Here is an 11,248-nt window from a genome sequence, read left to right as displayed (position 1 = left end):
GAAAGACCCCATAAGCAGTAGAAATTATGAGCTATTTCCCTTTTCATCTCACATAGAATTATCGCTAATCTTCCCTGATCATGTTAAACTCAAAATGGCTTAATTTAATGGCTTATTATCTCTTGTCTCCCTTGAGGTTTAAGAAAATATCAATAGGACACCATAAGCATTAGAACTCATCAACTAGCTCCCTTCCCTGATCATGTTAAGTTTGATCATCTGAGGTAAGTGATGATTTTTCCATATCCAAAGGGAAGTTATTGATGATTTCTCATACTTTAAGGGTTTTACAGACATTTCCTTAAACTTCAATGGAGGCGAGAGATAATAACTCTTAATTTAAATTTCTAATGGGTTCATAGAAGATTCATTTTGATCACATTGTAAGAAACAGAGACAATAAATATTGAATTATAATAATTAAATAATTATTATAATTAATTTGTATTACAAGTGAACATGACTTGTGGAATCTTTTGTGATTTAATTGAATTTTTAATTGCATTTTCAGGGAACATTTTCAAGCTACCCTTTTGTAGCATTTTCTGTCACATCTAGACTTGTTAGTAAANGACATTTCCTTAAACTTCAATGGAGGCGAGAGATAATAACTCTTAATTTAAATTTCTAATGGGTTCATAGAAGATTCATTTTGATCACATTGTAAGAAACAGAGACAATAAATATTGAATTATAATAATTAAATAATTATTATAATTAATTTGTATTACAAGTGAACATGACTTGTGGAATCTTTTGTGATTTAATTGAATTTTTAATTGCATTTTCAGGGAACATTTTCAAGCTACCCTTTTGTAGCATTTTCTGTCACATCTAGACTTGTTAGTAAAATTTCCATATTTATTTAATTGATTTTTTATTTGACTTATGTGATTATCATTATTTAATATTCTTGTTAATTAGTTTAATTCAGATCAATAATTTTGATCCTCAAGTTCAAGAAATGTGGTTCAACAATTCTGTGGGTGGTTTGTTGACAGAATTGGATTTTCTGACTTAAAAAGAATGAATTAAATAGTTGATTATCAGGTAATAATTAACGATCGTCGTTAATTAGTACGAATATTTTTAAGTGTGGACTTTGAAGTTGAAGTTGAACTATCATCCTAAGAGTTGATTCTTATATATGAGAGTGTTATGTCTAAAAATTCAGGGTTGACGTAAGCTCATGCTAGCAAGGGCCAATCAGAGTTCAAGAAGGCTTTGTACCATCCAAACGTTGTCACGTTGTGCAAGAACAGAAGAGGTAAGACTGTCGTCAGTGTGGCAGGTGAAAGTCTGGCTTGTGAGTGGCTAGGAATTATCCACCTACCCAAGCCCTACGCGATTAAGGATATCGCTGTACGCGATCTGACTGTAATCATCAATTAATACATATATAATGGACGTAGGATTCGCTTTTGAGCATCTGAACCACTTTAAAAATCGTCTCTTGTTTCATTGCACATTTTCATATCACATTTAATTTATAAATCCACTTAACAGTTTACGCGTGTAAGTCATTGGTGTCAAAGTTCAACATTAACAGAGTTTGTTATTTTACGATTTAGAACGTCACATTCTGTCATTGGCAAGCGTTTTAATCTAGATTTAAAGAAGAAAAAAAAAGTCTATAGAAATGACGAACTGTGTTATAGAACTGTTAAACATAACATTATAAGGAGATTTTAGGGTATAAAACACCATATTTTATAATGATTGTATTCGAATTACGATTGTAACTCAAAGTTAATATATCTTAATTAATGAAAATATGATAATCAATAAAAAAAAATATGTAAAATGAATTTTGAATCCTTTCTAAGAAGCATCTGAAATCAATCTTCCTTCCAAGATGCCTAGTGTTGAATCATTTTGCATATTAATAAGACAAACCCAGAAACAACTAAAAGAAGAGACAAAAAAACGGAAGGAAGGGAGTGTAAAATTGTCCTGTAATATACAAAATGACAATTCTCTGAGCTCGATTAATGAAATGTAAATCAACCTGTGATTCTGCAGATACAAAAGGAAGATGAACATGACAAACCACCATTAATAATATTCTCAGATTTATCAGCTTTCAGTTTCAAGTAAGGCCAAATCCCATAACTTCTTTTTATTTTTTCTAGAATTTTTAACATGGATGACCTGTAAGCGAAGTTAGGTATTAACTGCATTTGCGATATTCAGAAAGTATTGAAAACCTCTCCTGAATCCCAATAATACTTAGCGATTTTCCCGTGTCGATAGAGTACTATACTATTATAATGATAGATTTGTAATTTTGTGACGCGTTTGCAGTGCATGAAGCTTATATGAAGTTTTTGAATGTTGATCGTAGAATGCAAGCCTTATCTGGAATGATTGGGTGTAATTCATCTACACATGGCATTTTACAAAAAGTATACAGTGAAATACGTTACCACCAAGAAATTTTATAGAAAAGATTTATACACAGTTTATGGACAGCCCATTTTGCAGAATAGCAATGGGTGGCCATAGAATTGTTACATATAGAACTCTACACTAGGTTTTACCTCAAGACACTCATTTACTACATTTTCCTGTGGAAAATTCACTCTATTTCAACAATAAAAGTTCCTAGTTTTGTTGCATTTAACCCTTCGGACATGTATGCAAGTTCAGAGGTTTCGACCCGATTTCATGTTAAAGAGCATATTTAGATCTTCATCTTCGTTTCCTTTTGCGTGGTTGTGAAGTTTGGTCGTAATCAGGAGTGTCAGATGAGATGAACTTTTCCATTATTAGAGCTGCTGTGAGTCTGCAGGAAGCATGGAGTTGAAATCTGTAAAATGCTTTACATTTCCAGATTGGTAGTATGAGTATAGGATACACAAGAAGATTTACTAACCGATTGCTTAAGCGGTTCCTGTGATCAATTTTTCCCGTTCGTCTAATTTCTTGACCTTTATGATTCCGATGAGAACTTGGACACCGAAGAATGCACATACAGTATATGCTGCAATGGCTGGCATCTGCAGTAGAAAACCAAATGAGTTGAATGTTAGGTATGAACTAAGAATCAAAGGGGCAAAAACAATGCATAATATCAGAAGTTAAAAATGAATAGCTTACTCGTATAGAATTGAGATACAAAATTGTTGCAAGGTTAACCAGGCTTCCAGCAGCTACAGCCTGTTGAATGGTCAAAGAAATAATCATGGAGAAGTTATTTTGGCTTAAAATATAAAAGGATAAATAAGCAGGAGGAGGTCCTAGAGAGTAAAGAAAAGAAAACATATGAATAAGATACAAAAGTAGTATGAGCCAGATAAACTCACGCTCCCCACTGTCTTCTGAACGGCGGCAACACGTTGGAATGCCCTCTCAGACTCCAAGGCTCGAACTCGAAGCTTCAAATCACCTTGCTCCTATAGACAGAGTTAAAAGAAGTTGGTGAAATTAGTCAAAGTCTCATATTGACAACACAAACAATATAAAGCATATAAATTAAAGTGCAGAAAGTAATAGTGAACCCTACCAATCGTTGGATAGTCTCTGCAAGCCTTTCAACTCTGTCAGCCTGTCTAAATAAGTTGTAGAATGCACGGGATTGCCGGTCCCATCTGTTTCTGAAATCCTGAAATGTTTAAACTAGACAATGAAAACAGAATCTTACTATAACAGTATATAGAATCACAGTAAAGTCTAGATGTTTTGCCTTCAAGATAACTTCAACTCCAGCTTCACGAAATTTCAGCAGTTCTAGTGCATAGCTACAAGAAAAACAATATATTTCAGATAGACCCAAGAAAATAAAGCTACAACGGTTTCTAAAAGTATGAAAGTAAAGATTTGGAGAGGACAGTGTCAGCCTAATCACACTCACGGTTTTGCAATTTCAGTAATATCAAACCGAGGATTAAGACCCTTCCCAATGCCATCCAATACTGTAACAAAGAAAGTTATTCCTTACTATTCTGAAATTGTTGTTGAATAAATCAGTCGACAGCAATGAATCCACCGCATTTTATACTATACCTGAAAATGCTCTTACAACAAATGTGAATGTGGCAGGAAATCGGAAAGGTTGATCTGCAGCAATAGCCAATAAATCTTCCCCTGCAGATTGCAATTAATAACTGTGAGTACTGGGCAGCGCAACCAACCTCATATCAAAGAAGTTTAAAGACCTAGAGGTTGAATCTACTATCAAAGAACAAAATTTGCATAATCAACCGGTCCTTAAACAATGCCGTTGAGTATCACAAAATTCAGAAATGAAATCTAAACTGAGGAAGACAACACAATCTAGTAACATATTACCAAGCTATACTCTAAAATTTTGATGCCGGAACTGTTTATAGCTTTTAGTACATTCACAAAATTCATCGACAAAAATCAGTGTCTACATATGTAATGGACAAACTGTAATCTGACAAAACTAGTTAATTACCTAATCCTATAATCTTAACATCAGCAAGAAATAATAAGGTCTTAGCTAATACTTAAATCATTTTTATATCATTTTTTCTTACATATAAAATCACACTAGTGAATTACCAATAGCAGCAAGCCGTTGCTTCTTTTTCTGTATCTTTTCCTCCTTGCTCAAAGGCTTTTTAAATCCAAGTTCAGCTGTTGCCATTTCTTTCTCTCTCCTTTGTGCAGCAAGACGCTCTTCAAAGCTGCAATGGTTCAAATATGAAGAACTTCATGATCAGAAAAATGCTCAAGTGAAAGGAAGGAGCTCTATGATGTATGTTAGCTCTTTCTTCTCAGTTTAGTTGGATCATAAAATTGGGTTCCAAATGCGACAACGTTGTTAGACCAAAATAGTCCTACTAAACCAAAAAAAGACGAGATTCATACATAGCTGCGTTATTTTCATGAAGGATGACACTAGTATCAAATGCAATCATAGGAACAGTGAAGTGCAAGGTTGAATGTCAGCCCCTTGATAAGTCATGGGCTAAGAATAAGAATTGTTGTTAAGAGAGGCTAAAAACATAAATGACTGCAGAGAGCTCGCTAAACATATATTTAATATTTTTTCCGTAAAAAAAAATGAAAAGAGCGGTACCATTTTATCATTATCCAACAAAATTCTCTGGACAATTATGTCAACTATATTTTGAACATTATCATTAACGTAAAAGCTTCTTTTTAAGGAAATGGTTGTCCAAACAAGCAGTTCAAGAGTTGATACTAATAGCAAAGAGAACACGAAAAAAAAAAATTTCAATCTCCAATGAGAGCACCTGTTTAGGAAGAATTGAGCTGTTCTTCTGACAGCTGTCATATCTCCAGTAGGCACAAGAACACCCATTTGAATCATTGCTTGTAGGACCTGCACTACGGTAAAAATTTCCACGGGGAAGTAAATAAAGGCTGACTATGAGAACCATAATATCATTAATCAAATAAAATGGGGACATAATCACCTTATCCGCATCCTTCTCATAAACTCCATAGAACGTTTCCAGCAGACCTTCTCTAATGTTTGGACTAATACTGCATTGTGACATGAAAGAAAATATATTTGGAAATCATACAGAACTTCAAAGAAAATTAACTGAAAAAACTTGTCTCAAGTAATCAACACCAAGTCTAGAGAGTACCTTCCCATCATGCCAAAGTCATAAAAGATCAATCTTCCACCATTCACATCATCAACCGCAATATTTCCAGGATGCTGCAGAATGTGGAAAAAGAAAAACAAGATGGCCATGTTACACAACATTGCGAATAAGACCATCATGTAATCATGAAACATAAGAGTATACTGCAAGTTCGTAATAGAAAATCCATTTTCTTGCATTTTTATTTTTTCTTTAACCTAAAACTTAACGTGGTATTAAAGCCAAATTAACCAAGTGGTCTTGTATTCAAATGCGCCTATTGTAAAACAGATTATAGTAAGTTGTATATGTGCCTGCGATTGTATTTATAGTTGCAGCTGCATTTAATTCATGAGCCTTGCACATAAAGAAGCATATTCAAACATAATAGTATGATATGAGCTTAGCTTTTGGGTCAAATAGTTAGTCAAAATTCTTGTGTAGTGTGAATATCGTGCTATGAGTTCGACTTCCCTTTCTTATTCCACAAATTTGTCCCACCGGTAAACTGTTAGATAATGACTTACAGATTTATTTAGCACCAAAAATAACAAGCGACCGGTAGAAACTCACAGGGTCAGCATGGAAAAAACCATGAGATAAGATTTGTTCCAAGTAAGATTCAACAGCATATCTACCCAACCTGCATACCATAACAAGTAACAAGAAACTTAGCACCTTCTCTCAAATCAAGTAATGGTGCTGAAAGCATGTGTAGACAGTAACATGATAGTATAATATGACTTGGAAATGTTATCGGGACAGTCTTAACCTTTCCCGATCAACACCTAATTGATCCAAAGCTTCTATTTTGTTTATTTTGATCCCTGGTACATACTCCATTGTCAGAACCTACAGGGAAATAAAAAAAAGAAAAAAAACAAATGAATGAATGAAATATTGTATGTAATTTTAAATAGAACAAAAAGAATAAATAAAAGAGAACTAATATTCTGAGCGGTTGAACCTGTGGTGTGGTGTACTCCCATTTTATAGTTGGGACTTTTACATAATCCATCTCTTTGAAATTAATAGCAAAAAGTTCTGCATTCTCAGCTTCCTTGGTGTAATCAATCTCCTGGAAAATATTTAATATCTATTAGCCATCACAAACATTAACTAGTGAACTGAAAAACATGTAAATAGATAAGCACTTGATATCTGCATATAAATGATTCACTAAAGTACCAAAACTTCTAGCAATGGATGACCATAATTGATTTTAATCATGAGAGGATTCCACCCCACTTGTTTTTGGCTAAATTATGGAATCCTACTCCTGTCTAAACTTCTTCAATTTAATAGTTTATCCAGGGCATCCTGTTCATGCATGTCAACGTTCTCATTTCAGCTAGAACTGGCCATTATAAAAATGTCCTTTCTTGAAGCATGGCCAGTCTAACAACCTTCTCATATACCTCAACCACAATTTGTAGAAAGAAAAACTAGTTAAAAACATAGAATAAATGAACTTCGATGAAACCTACAGGTAAAACATCAGTTATTATAAACGCTATAGCTTTGACCCAAGCATTTGATAAGTACAAAGCTAAATGGCATTTTATTTTATTTTTCTTTATCACCACAGTGACAAGGCTATTGAGCTGAATAACTACCTGATATAAGACACTCGCACATTCATCATAAATAGCAACCCAATCCCTCTTTGCACCATCTGACTTTGGGTCAACCTTTTGAAGATATTCAGCTATTACCTGGAAGGGAAAAAAATAAAACAATGGCTTGTGTGTTGGAAGTACCAGAAAGTACATTAACGATGAAGGAATGACCATAGAGTTTTAAACTAGTAAACAAGTTACCCTCAGGTTTTTAAGATCAATATCAAAGAGACCCTTGAGACCAGGCCTTTGCACTTTAACAACAACTTCCTCTCCCTTCAATCTTGCCCGGTGGACTTGACCTGGAGATGAAAGAGAAATGTTGGGCTACTTCAATTCACAACTACAACTTCAGAACACTTAATCTGCTTTCAGTCACATTCAAGAATCTTCCCAATCAGAAAGCATCCAAAGGAAAATCAGTGTTACCAAGACTAGCAGCAGCTATTGGTTCAAAATCAAAACGATCGAATATATCATCCACAGGAGCTCCAAGCTCCTCTTCAACTATAGACACAGCAGTCTCTGAAGGGAAAGGAGGAACTTGATCCTGCATAAAGTCAATAATTTGGTACTGGCTTAAACTATCAATAGTTTTAGACAGACAGGCATTAAAACAAGAATGGTGATACGCATTGCCTCTTAGAGAAAGAATATGAATAACAAAAAATTAAGCTCACTTCACAGAGCTAAAAAGTAATATTAGTGCTAAAATAGAAAAAAATTGGGGGGGGGGGGGGGGGGGGGGGGGGGGGGTTTGGGTTGTGATAAAAAAGAAAAACGATTAGCAATCAAAATCTTTAGGCTTTAAATCAAATTCTTTTTTATTGATTAACATGTTTTAAGTCACAAACTGAAAACTCAAATAATTAAGTCTTAACATAAATATACAATTTTTAATTATCTCTTCAAGAACATCTATATTCTGTTTATCCTGAAATGAATTTTATCTTGTCGTATCCTCTTCTTAACAACATGATAATGAAGCGAGATCATATTCAAAACCGGTGAGTTTTGTTTTTTCTCCATGCTTGGTAGCTTCAATTCAGAGATTATCATTTCACCTTCAGGAAAACAAATTCGATGCAATCTAGAACCAATACTCCTCATATCTTATATGTATTTTAGCACTACTTGCCGTTGCAAATTTAGTAGCTTTTAAGTTACTCTAATTTTCAAGTGTTTTTCTTCTTTCATAGATCGCAGGCTTGTATGCTAGCAGTAGCTAGCAGGGAAGCTTCTATATTGGTAGCACAAACAGGAAAAACAGCCTTCATGAATAGTAATTATCTGGAACTAGTTACCTTGGGCACCTCCATCCTACAATCTTCAGCGATTTTCAGGCTACTAGTTACTTCAAAGATGTCATATAGAAGGTCAATGAAGGACATATTACTATTTTAAGAACCTCTAAAATTGAAGATTATCACAGAACAGCAACATTTAACATTACATTTCTAATGAAAGTCAATTGCTCATATATGGCATATTTAATATGTATGCTAAGAAGCCAGTCCTAAGAAAGCTGAACAGGAAATTTTTAGCTATTTCATTTTCTGTCAGGGAAGAGATAAATAACATACAACTCATCAAAGGATCATGTGGACAAAATCAATAGTCCAGCAGTAAGTTATAAGACAACCAAAAGAAGCAAGCAGTTTCACGGAGCATTGAAAGTTTACAGTTAAAATTAAAGAAAGTTAACCTGAAGTTCAGACAACTGATCGACATATTCTTGAGCAAGAATGTCCACCCTTGTGGAAAATTGCTGACCAATTTTGATGAATGTAGGACCCAATCTCAAAATACTTTCCTTCAACCACTTGGCAAGGGTCTTCCGCCTTAGGGCTTTCTTCTGCTCAGTCATTCCTCCTGTGTACATGTATATCCTTAAGATTAAGATTATTTACTTATACTTTTGAAAGTTGAGTGTTTCTAATCTTATACTTTTGAAAGTTGAGTCTTTCTAATCCCTTTTTTTGGGTTCGCTTGAAAAAATTATGGACTGTTTCTTCTAGTATACAAATATGAGATTTGTATCAGATGATTTTCTACTGCCTGAACTTGAACCTGTAATTTGATATAAAATATCCACATGCACAATTAAGCTAGAGATGTTCTTTAGCCTACAGGGAAGTCATCATTGTGTTAAAGATTGAAAGAATTCTAGCTAATTAAAATCAAGTTACATTATAATGATAACTAAAGCTCAATCTACTAGAAGTGACTGACCTCGATAGGTAAATTTCAGATTGTTAAGCCATGCTTTAAAGATAAATGTCAGAACAAATCCCCATATTTCCAAAGTCCTTTGGATTGTTGAGTAGGATTTGAATCTACTCCAACGACCACCAGGTGCAACAGAAACCTGCAATATGTATTGGCATATGATAGTGTTCCCATAAACTGATATAAAATGCACTGTTATCTTCAATACACTACCCAACTAAAAGCCTTCAGAAGACAGCTCAGCTCAGAGCCTCTCTTATGTTTTAATTTTTTCAATTGTACTACTTTCTAAACATCATTACAAAAGCAGTCGACAAACAAAAAGGTAAACATCATTACCTAATAAGATAAGCTTAAAATTAAGCATATTCAAATTGATCAACTAGTACCGTACTTAAATCCTCTATTGCATGAATTAGCTTCAATAAATAGAATTCAAATCAACAAATTAACATGAAGAATTAATTCCCAACCAACTTAATCTTTTGAATTTACTGATAACCAAGTTGATAAAGTAGCATTGTGATCAAACCCTCTGTTACATGAACTAAATTATTCATCTAGGCTACTTCAACAAACCAGTGCACAATTAACTTCAACACAATACAACAATTCACTGCAAAAAAGTTTATACCTCAATCTGTTTCTCTTGCCCACTTTTCTTAAACCAAGCCTCCTCTTTCCCAATCTCCTCCACCTTCTTCTTCCTCTCATCCTCCTTCTTCTTCTTCTCCTTCAACTCATCCACCAACTCTCCCTCAGCAACTTCACCCACCACTTCCACATCCACAGCCACTCCATTCCCATTCACATATTTCACCAAATTCCCATTTGCACTCCCATTTGAGAACCCATTTAAACTACTGTTGACATTATCACTTCTTCTACTTGCAGCCCCATTTCCATTTCCATTAAAACCCTTCAAGTCCTCAATCAGTTCATCCTCTGTCTTCTCCTCAACCACAGCACTATCTTCTTTAACAGCTTGAATTCTAGCTCTATAACCACAAAGATTCAATCTTTGACACCTATAATTTCTACCCAAAGAAGGTCTACAAAGAGAGAGTTTTGAGATATAAATACGGCGAATTGAAGAGGATTTTGATGATAGAAATCTAAGTTCTGGCAAAGCCAAAGAAGCAGAACAAGAAGCCATTTAAAGAATTTTTTTTTTTGGTGGGTATGCTAAGGGTGTTATTTATGAAACCCTAGCCCTGATTTTCATTGATGGTGATTTTCAGAGAGAATGCAAATCGGGTTTCTGAGTTTGTGGCGTGCGAGTGGAGACGAAGAGGGCAGTAGAAGAAGACAATTGAGGAAGAAAAATGGAAAGGAGAAATCAGAAACTAAATAAAAAGGAGGGAAAGGGGTGGTAGTTAGAAGGACACGTGGCGTTAAGAGATGAGTGTGGGGTAGGATTAAGGGCTGTGATTGGTTAAGGATTTTTTAGAGTTGTCTTGCCCACAAAGTGAGTTTTGTCTTTGTGAAATATGTTTTGGACACTTTTGGGCTTACCTTTGTTCCCAGATTCTTAAAAAATCATGGTCCAAAGTTAAAAAGGAGAAGAAGGATATACGGTTAATTTTTTTTTATTTTTTTTTATTTTTTTCATAAATGAGTTATTTCATATTTGTGCATAATGAAAGGTCACAAAACACCTATTCAAGTCCAATGGAATAAGATAATTACATAATTAAGGTAACTGTTTATCCTGTGATTTGAGCACACAACTCTTGAATATAATTGAGGCCAACGATTAAAGGGCTTGCCATGTGATCGTGAAGAGGAGATATAAATATAAGATTAATTTTATAA

At 34.4% G+C, this 11,248-nt stretch overlaps 1 protein-coding gene across 1 annotated transcript; it reads right to left on the bottom strand.

Moving 5' to 3' along the window:
- Positions 1-2,408: 2,408 nt before the first annotated feature.
- On the bottom strand, positions 2,409-10,740 carry LOC116139886 (protein ACTIVITY OF BC1 COMPLEX KINASE 8, chloroplastic). The gene is made up of 21 exons (XM_031425519.1): positions 10,068-10,740; positions 9,437-9,572; positions 8,910-9,076; positions 7,634-7,754; positions 7,406-7,506; positions 7,202-7,300; positions 6,553-6,663; positions 6,358-6,437; positions 6,159-6,228; positions 5,586-5,659; positions 5,409-5,478; positions 5,226-5,314; positions 4,528-4,652; positions 4,006-4,086; positions 3,854-3,914; positions 3,686-3,740; positions 3,506-3,604; positions 3,306-3,395; positions 3,100-3,159; positions 2,876-2,999; positions 2,409-2,785 (listed from the first exon to the last, which is right to left on the bottom strand). The coding sequence occupies exons 1-20, from the start codon at positions 10,587-10,589 to the stop codon at positions 2,883-2,885; spliced, it is 2,328 nt and encodes a 775-aa protein (XP_031281379.1). The 5' UTR covers positions 10,590-10,740; the 3' UTR covers positions 2,409-2,785; positions 2,876-2,882.
- Positions 10,741-11,248: the final 508 nt, after the last annotated feature.

Source organism: Pistacia vera, unplaced genomic scaffold, assembly GCF_008641045.1.
Source record: "Pistacia vera cultivar Batoury unplaced genomic scaffold, PisVer_v2 Contig36, whole genome shotgun sequence".
In the NCBI taxonomy this organism is placed as follows: domain Eukaryota; kingdom Viridiplantae; phylum Streptophyta; class Magnoliopsida; order Sapindales; family Anacardiaceae; genus Pistacia; species Pistacia vera.
The sequence above is the reverse complement of the archived record's forward strand: the minus strand, read 5'-3'. Positions and strand labels throughout refer to the sequence as shown.

Coding starts and splice junctions, on each gene's coding strand:
- LOC116139886 (XM_031425519.1), bottom strand. CDS start 10,589: ATGGCTTCTTGTTCTGCTTCTTTGGCTTTGCCAGAACTTAGATTTCTA. Junction 5,660..6,158: donor GTTTTTTCCATGCTGACCCT/GTGAGTTTCTAC, acceptor CACATTCTGCAG/CATCCTGGAAATATTGCGGT. Junction 3,160..3,305: donor TTCAGAAGACAGTGGGGAGC/GTGAGTTTATCT, acceptor ACCATTCAACAG/GCTGTAGCTGCTGGAAGCCT.